At 45.5% G+C, this 9,129-nt stretch overlaps 1 protein-coding gene across 1 annotated transcript in view; it reads left to right on the top strand.

Annotated features, from left to right (window-relative positions):
* Positions 1 to 825: 825 nt before the first annotated feature.
* Positions 826 to 9,129, top strand: part of EHD4 (EH domain containing 4) — an 82,314-nt gene continuing 74,010 nt past the window's right edge. Inside the window, exon 1 of the mRNA XM_079768469.1 lies at positions 826 to 1,160. Coding sequence (XP_079624595.1) covers positions 925 to 1,160 — 236 coding nt within the window. The 5' untranslated portion in view covers positions 826 to 924. The remainder of the gene's footprint in view (positions 1,161 to 9,129) is intronic.

Below are 9,129 nucleotides of genomic sequence, written 5' to 3'. Positions count from 1 at the left end.
GTTTCAATTTAGGTAAATGTTGTTGTTTTTTAACTTGAAAAGGAGACAGCTGGGAGGTAACATGTCAATATGTGGGAATTGGTAATTAATGAGGACGATGACTAAATCTTCAATTTTACAGAAAATCAAATAAAGAAAACTAAGGGCCTTCAATTGACCCAGAATTCAGTGGAGGCAGCTTGTGAAAGTAAGAGAAGCATGTCCAAGCAGACGGAAGGCTACTTCCCCTACTTAAAATTTTGTCAATGATGTCCGTGAGTCCAGGTCTCCAGCAATAAAATAAAGGTCATCATAACCTTTCAGCGGGTAGAAAGAACCTGCCTGTCAACTTTCTGAACTTTTGTCTCCAGTATCGGCGTCTACAGGGCGGGGGTGAGTGAACATTGCAGGAGACTAAGTAGCCTCCGGAGGCTCACGGGGTTGTTTGTTTGTTTGTTTTGTGTGCGTTTTGTTGGTGTGTGTTTTCTGGGGGACTTGGCCAGCTCAGATTTGCCCGGAAGCCGGCGCCACCTGGCCAGACGTGGAGACCAGGAGACTCCGAAGGCCCCTCGGATGTCGGGTCTGCGTCACTCGGCTGGAGGGGCATCCTCTACCCGCCCCAGTCCTCCACACGGACTCCGTCATCAGTAATTCATTCAGGACCTCCTCTCCATTGGCTGACGCCTCCACCGGCTCTGACAGCGGCCCAATGAGGAAGGACCTGGGGGAGCCCTTCTGAATAGTGAACGAGCGCTCGTGACGTGGCGACCGGCGATTGGCTGCCGGGGCGCCAGGCGGGGCCAGCTCGAGCAGCGGAGAGCGCCGCTGGGGCAGTTCAGTGCGAGCCCAGAGGGTCAGACCCCGAGTGGCGTGGCAGCGCGGCGCCGGGCTGAGCGGGCGGGCGGGCGCGGGGCGCGGACGGTGGGCTCGCGGACGGGCGGCAGGATGTTCAGCTGGATGGGGCGGCAGGCGGGCGGGCGCGAGCGCTCGGGCGGCGCGGACGCCGTGCAGACGGTGACGGGCGGCCTGCGTTCGCTCTACCTGCGCAAGGTGCTGCCGCTGGAGGAGGCGTACCGCTTCCACGAGTTCCACTCGCCCGCGCTGGAGGACGCCGACTTCGACAACAAGCCCATGATCCTTCTGGTGGGCCAGTACAGCACGGGCAAGACCACCTTCATCAGGTACCCCGCCCCGCCCCTCCGCAGCCCTTCCCGCACCCCGGCCCCGCACCGCCTGGCTGGAGGCGGTCTTCCCCCCTCGGACGCGGGCAGCCGCTAGCCTCCCGCCGCCCCCTCGGGCTTCCTGCAGCGCCCACTTCCCCTTTCGCGGACCCCCTCGCCGCTGCTTCCCCCTCCAGCCTCGACGCGACCTCGGGTTCCGCGTCAGAGCGTGGTGACCGCGGGCCCGCCCCAGAGCGCGGCCGCCGGAGTAGGGCCCGCTGTCCTCGCGCGGGCAGGAGGGTCTGGGAACCTGTTCTCACCGGCTTCAAACCTCCTTCCTTGTTCTTGGGAAGGAAAGGCGCTGCTCTGGCTAGCTTCATCCTGCCATCTGGCTGTAATCAGCATCTTGGTGAGCCAGTGAGGCCTAGTGCTGGAAATGAGGGCAGTGGTGTGGGGCATCAGAAGGGCTTTTGAGTCATAGTTGGGAGAGTTCAGTCTCTAACACAGTACCCAACGCATAACTATTTATTGAATGAATGAGTGAATGAATGAATGGCCACAGTAGAGCGTATTGCCTATGACCCCTTCCCTTGAGGTCGCAGGTCACCCCCCGCCACAGTGTTGGGGGTAGGGGTAGAGAGGCCACCTTCATTCAGTTCTTGCACAGCCTTGCCTTTATCCTACCGCAGGAAGTAAGCTGCGTGTAGCAAACCGCACCCAGTGGAACTAAGAGGGAGTGTCATATTACTATACTTAGTTTCCATTTCTTAGGTGGGTCATTTCTTCCCGGTCACCCTTGACAACTAAAAATATTTGTCATGCCCTCTGTGTCTCCAAAAGCAAACAATTACTGTACATGCCCTAAGGTTCAAATAGTATAGCTTCCTCAGTAGTGACTTCTGATGGGAAATAATTGACATTGAAACAGATTTTTGAAGAGGCTATTTTACTTCTAAAGCAGCTGGCATGTTAAGACTTTCCATTCTTTGGTTAGGAAACTTGTTTTCCTGGGTTAAATCCTGTATCAATTGGTGAAACAAAGTGCCTGATAATTTAAGGTTTTGGTCCAGGGTTTTGGAAATTATAACAGTTTCTTCATCATTGATGTTCAACAGGTGTTCAGAAAACTGTATCTATATTTGGATGCATGCCATTGCTATTAAGTAGCGGCCTCTTTTTCTCCATTCCAGAATCCTAAATAGTTCCTACAAATAGAGTAGCTGTCACTACAGAAAATATGTTCAGTCCAGGCCTACAGATATTCTATGAATGAATTTAGCCAAGCAAATATACTGTATTGAAATATAGTTCTAGACCAGTGATTTTCAAGTGGTGTGGCACAAGAGTTTTTAAAACATGCAATACCTGACTATTTAGTCAGGGGCACTGACCTCTATTCCCTCAGATTGTCAAATAAAAAAATGACAACAGCTGACACAATAGCCGTCTGGTGTGAATGAATGAAAATTATACCTATTTTTATTTTTTGTCAGATTGGAAAAAATACAATATATTGTTTGGTGTGCGCAGAATTTTAGTAATTGGTTTTGTGCCTTTAGATGAAAAAGGTTGAAAATTGCTGTTCTAGACAGTAACTTGAATGTGAAGCAAGACTGAAGAAAATAATTTTAAAATTGCTTTTTTGGTGCTTATAATATGTTGAAAGTAATATTAAATATGTCACCCCAGATGCTCAAAATGAACCATAGAAATATTACAGTAACTGGTACCTTGAAAGATGACAAGACAATACATTTAAGGTCTTAGTAACACTAACAAAGTTTTAAGTATATGGGATAATGAAGTATTACTCAAGGGTGGGAGATAAGGGCTGAGGAGGTGGCAATGTTATAATTATAGTAATCTCAGACATTAGTGGTGGCATGTTCACAGCACCCCGGGCAGTTCCCCGTCTGCCACGAGGGCTTTATTATACCCTTTGTGATTAGGGAGCCCTTGATGCTGTACCCACCTGGATGTGATGTGGCTCACTATGCTCCCATAGACAGCATAAGAAGCAAGCCTGAAGGAGGGGAGCACAATTCAGAGGAATGTGAATTGATCTTTTTTTTTTTTTTTTTTTTTACTAATTCATTTTAGTGTTCCTCACTCTTCTCTCTGCTTCACCATTTTGCAGGAGCTTTGTGGTATTGCTAAGCATAGTTGTAAGAAGACTTTTGCGATCTGACACTTGGAGATTCTATCCAAGTGGAGCACTTCTCAGTAGGCACTGAGCCATGTGCAACCTCAGGGTGAGGGAGGAGTTACCTCATCAGAAAGTCACTTGCTCTTGAGACCTCTCCTGGCCTAAGTGACTTTGGCAGTGGGTAGCAGGCATAGAGTGGACCTGTGAAGTTAGAAGGAAATCAGGGTGGTCGGGAGCTTGCTGAGGCACCAGAGACCTGAGTTTGGTTTCAGAGTGAAGCTAAGAGGAAGCGATTTAGTTCCTGGGAGGAAAGCCCCAAACAAAAGGGCAGCTACCCTCCAGAGATCTGCACTGTAACTGGGAGCAGAGGGGTTGGCCGAGGGTGCTGACCATCCTGGATTCTGCCCACATCCATGGCTACCTTTTCTCTGAGGCTGGGCAGTGCCTGTGTTGTTTGCTTCTAGCCATTGGGCACTAGAAGCTCATACTTGGCTGTGGGGTGCACCTATCTACATAGTTATGTATTCTATCCACCTGGCTTTCTGCACATCCCAAGAGGTCACTGATAATGGAGCCTGCACTGATATGGAGAGATACTTAACTTGTTGCAAAGCCACTTAGCAAGGCCTTTGGTGTGCATTCCACACCTTTTTTTTTAAATATATTTTTTTATTGATTTTAGAGAGGAAGGGAGAGGGAGAGAGAGAGAGAAACATCAATGATGAGAGAGAATCATTGGTTGGCTGCCTCCTGCACGCCCCCTACTTGGGATCTAGCCTACAACGCCGGGCATGTGCCCTTGACCTGAATTGAACCCAGGACCCTTCAGTCTGGAGGCCGATGCTCTGTCCACTGACCAAACTGGCTAGGGCCATTCCACACCCTTGTAATGGAACCTTACTCTTCCCTCCTTTTCCCCCATAACTGGGAAGAACTAGGAGCGCCGCTAAAACATGGTGAGCCATGACCTTCATCAGGAATAAGGAAATGAAGTGTGTGGCTTGTTATAATGAAAAGGTCTCCTGGGTGGGGTGGATAAAGAGCCCGAGTGTCAAGGAAAATACCCTCACTTCTGCATAGAGATTACCACGAGGGGCCCACGTGCAAGGAAGAGGACGAATCAAAGGGAAGACTTGGTGGACCGTCCTCACATGGATCACAAAACTGTCCTGAAAGGAGACTTCAGATGTGATGAAGATACTGGCCAAAGTCTCTTTGGGGTGGACGCTGAGCAGTTGAAAAACCCATTGTCTCACTGACAGTTTTTATCGCCCATAAGACAGAAGGTGCAATGAGAGGAACTGTTGGTGCTGTACCTCTGACCAGCAAAGAAGAACTGGCCAGAGGAGAAAAAGAGATGGGCACAAAGAAAATGGCCAGGTCATCCTAGACTCCGTAACAGCCAAGGAAGGGTGGATGCTGGGCTCAGCCAGGCTTGTGTCCAAACCCAAGGAAAACAGATTTCAGAGATTTCCCCCAGAAAATCCCTGGGCCAGGGGTTGTGAAGGAAGACATTTCCACTGAGAGGATACACGGCTCACCAAAAATCAATTCAAACCACACAGTTGCAACTTTTTATTTTTAAAAGCCTGGCTTGCTTTCTTCCTCCTACACCCTGTCCCCTTTTCCCAGAAAAAAAAATTTCTAATGAGGAGAAAAGAGGGAAGTCATTCAAGAATCTGTATAGGCTTTAAAAGGTCAGAGACCAAGACAGGTAAGAAAAAGAAATAGAAGGTATGTAGATTGGAGAGAAGTAAAATTATCTCTATTCATAGAAGACATGATCTTAGAAAGTCCTGAAGATTTAGGTAAAGCCTTAAAAAAATCTCTTCAAACTCACAAATGAGTTCATCAAAGTGTCAGAACACAAGATCAATATACAAAATTAATTGTATTTCTATACAGTAGCAATGAATAATCTGAAAATGAAATTAAGAAACAATTCCATTTATAATAGCATATGAAAGAATAAAATACTTAGGAATAAATTTAACAAAAGTAGTGTAAAACTTACACATTTAAAACTATACAACTTAACTTGAAATATCAGGAGGATCACTCTGTAAAATATATGATTGTCTAACTAGAAAAAAATAAAATAACTATACAACTTTGTTGAAAGGAATTCAAGAAAACCTTAAAAAATGGAAAGACATTCTATGTTTGTGGTTTGGAAGACTTAACATTTTTAGAATAGCAATAATACTCAAACTGACCTATAGATTCAGTGCAATTCCAACCAAAATTCCAACTGCTTTCTTTACAGAAATTGACAGGCCTATCCTAAAATTCATTTGGAAATGTGAGGCATCCAGAATAGCCAAAACAATCTTTAAAAAGAACAAAGCTGGAGTTCTCATACATCCTGATTTTAAAACTGACTATGAAGCTATAGTAAACAAGGCTTAAGTTTAGACATATATATCAATTGAGTAGAATTGAGAGTCCAGAAATAAACTCATACATCTATGGTACATTTTTTTATAAGGGTTTCAAGACAATCCAATGAGGGAAGAAATATTTTTCAACAAATGATGGTGGGACAATTGTATATCTGTACTGCAAAAGGAATAGAGAGTGACTGCTAATGGATATAGGTTTATTATGGGGGTGATGAAAACGTTCTGAAATGAGATAGTGGTATTAGTTGCATAACTTTGTGAATATGCTAAAATCCACAGAATTATATCCTTTAAAAGGGTGAATTTTATGGTATGTGAAATATCCTATATAATAAAAGGATAATATGCAAATTGTCCCCTCGACCAGGAGTTCAACCAGGGTTTGGGGCCAGCCGGCCAACTGCCTGTAGCCCTGATTGGCCGGACCCCACCCATGCACGAATTCATGCACTGGGCCTCTAGTATCTCAATAAAAATATAAAACAATTGCGTCTTCCAAAACTGAGCATCCTATGATTTATTTAACTTCCACAATTCTGCAATTTATGCCAGTCAAGAAATTCCTGCATCTGTGTGCAATAATTTAAAATAAAAATGGATGCCGGAAAGAAAACAAGGCAAAAAAAAAAAAATGAAGAAGTGGAAATAGCTAAAAGAACCAATACAAGGATAAAAGGAACTAAGGAGTAGACATGAGAAAAGGATTTGCCAGCACACAATCCCTATATGGTTTTTCCCCTACATATTCTTATCAATGTATAAATATGTTCATTCTTCATAACACTCAAGTTACTAAAATCCAGGTATGATATTTTACTATAAAATGCTTGATAAAGTAATTGTATATATTTAAATATAATGTTAATAGGGGAAAGGGGGGTTCATGTGCAAGGGGCGGACAAGGTTTATGGGTAGTATGAACAAGCTCTAAGAAGCTGGAGTGAGTGGGCTGAGAGGGCAGAAATGCCTCCAACAATTAAAAAGCCTTTGTAGGCATATTTAGAACAAGAAAAAGGATCAGGAAGCCATAGGCCCACTGCTTTCCCCGCCTAACTGAGAACTAGGAGCCCCACTAAAACATGGTGAGCTTGGGACTCTTGCTGTGACATGAACAGAAAGCGGAACTACTCAGCTATTATTTTGCTTCCTCCTTTTCCTCTGAAAATGATCCAAAAATGGTAGAGGGGGCCCAGCCATGATTGAGAGGGCGTTCAAACCCTGGGAATGAGGTGCTCTCAAGGGCCTGCGCAGGCAAGGCCCAGTAAGTACCTGAGTGGATAGATGGATGGGAGGATGGTATAGGAAAAACGTGTACTTGTGCTCAAAGGTCTGTGGTTGGTGTTTTTTTAGAAATTGTGAAGAATATGAAAAGTATCAGAAAATTGGAAGCAGCCAGATGTCCCAGTTTTCAAAAAAGGAGAGAAATAGATTGTGTTCAAGAACAAAGCTCTACTTCATCCCTTTGATAAGCTCTAGACTCCATTATTAAAGAGAAGAGAGGTGAAGGCACTCACAGGAGGCAGCTTGATTCACCCTTTTAAAAAGATCCCATTAGAGCCCTGGCTGAGTACTCAGTTGATTAGAACATGGTCCCGTATAACAAGGTTGCTGATTCAGTCCCCTGTCAGGGTACGTACAAGAATCAACCAGTGAATGCATAGATATGTGGAAACAAATCACTGTTTCTCTTTCCCTTCCTCTCTCTCTCTAAAATAAATAAAATTTTAAAAATTAAAAAAAAAATCCCATTTGAAAAACACCTGGGCTAATTTGGTGGTTCTCACCCTCATCCAGGCACTGGAGCCCCTGAAAATCATAGTCTCCTATGCCAGATACCATGCTACCATGCCCTCTCCAGATCTCTCTGAGATACAGAAATTTTAATTTTTACAGAAGAATAGACTATACTTACAACATATAAGATCACACCTATACAACCTACTGTTCATTTATTCAAATAATATTGATTTCAGGAATGGGCCCGGCTAATCACAGAACTTAGAGTTTCATGGGGAATATGGAAAAGAATCCACAAGCCGTTAGGGCTCTGGATGTGCCCCTAAAAGCACAGGGTGAGACGGAGATCCTTCATTCAGGCTTGGAGGTTAGAAAATTCTCCCGAGGATACAACCTAAAAGCCAAGCACTGAGAATTAGCTGCCCAAAGGAGCCCAGGAGGAGAGGGCAAGAAGGTGTCAAAGATGAGGCCCAGGTTTCCTGGATAACAGGAGCTATCCACCCAGATGGGGACCTAAGAAGAGGAAGAGTGGGGCATAATTATGAGCTTAGATTTAAACCCATGTTTAAGTGGGCACAGGTATAGAGTCCACGAGGGATCAGACATATGGATCTGGAGTGAGAGGAAAAGGAGCTTGTGGAGACACTTGGAAAAAGTCAGTGAGGAGGTGGAGTCATGTCAGGGGAAGATGTGGCTCGGAGCCATCTTAGGGCTCTAATGGTTGCGAGTGACAGACATTCAATTACAAAAGGCTTAAGGGGAAAAAAAATACAGATTTTTCTCATGAAACTGATAAGACCAGGTGTACTGGCTTCAGACCTGGCCTAGGACCCCAAGTGGCACAATCAGCTGAGGACTCAGCTTTGCTGCCTCCCTCATGTTGACTTCCTTCTCAGTCAGTTGCCCCTCAGGAGTGGGCAGGTGGCTGTCTCCAATTCCAGACTCATATTCTGTCAGCTCAGCAACCCCAGCGGGAAAGAAGAGAATCTCTTCCCCAACAGTTTAGCAGAAATCTCACCTTTGAGTCTCAGTAGCTCAACTTTGGCCAAATGCCCATCCCTGAGCCACTCCCTAGAGCCCAGGGCAATGAAATAACCGCTGCCTGGAGCGGGGTAGTCAACCCCAAACTATGTGGACTCAGAGTGGGGTGAGGTGCCTCCTCAGGGTGTTGTTATCAAAAAGGGGAAATGGATACTGGACAGGTGAAACAGCAGACACTCCCCACAAAAGCAGGGGAAGAGAGGAGAGGGGTGGTCAGCAAAGTCAGCTGCGTCCGGGAAAGGATGAAAATAGAAGCAGTGGATTAGCCGTCACGAATCAGGGTGACCTTCGCAAGAGCCATGTCAGTAAGTGGTGGTGATAGAACCCAGGTGGTGATGGGTCGAGGAATGAGTGGGAGGTGAGACATCAAATATAGAAAACTCTCAGCAGTTGGGGACTGAAGGGGAGGAACCGTGCCCTGGTCACAGGCATTCCAGAGGTTTGGTTCAAGATGAGCATGAGTTAAATGTTGATGGAAGGGGGCCGTAGAGGGGCAGCAGCTGGTGTTTCAGATGCCCAAGGAGAGGCATCTGCTCTCCCTGTCTCTCTCGCTCTCCTCCACTCTCTCTAAAAAAAAAATTAATGGAAAAAAATATCCTCGGGTGAGGATTAACAGAACAAAACAAAAATGCCTTTTCACTTTTTACTTCTTACTTCAGCCTAT

The sequence above is a fragment of the Cnephaeus nilssonii genome (genome assembly GCF_951640355.1).
Source record: "Cnephaeus nilssonii genome assembly, chromosome: 4".
Lineage (NCBI taxonomy): Eukaryota > Metazoa > Chordata > Mammalia > Chiroptera > Vespertilionidae > Cnephaeus > Cnephaeus nilssonii.
This window is presented reverse-complemented; position numbering and strand designations above follow the sequence as displayed.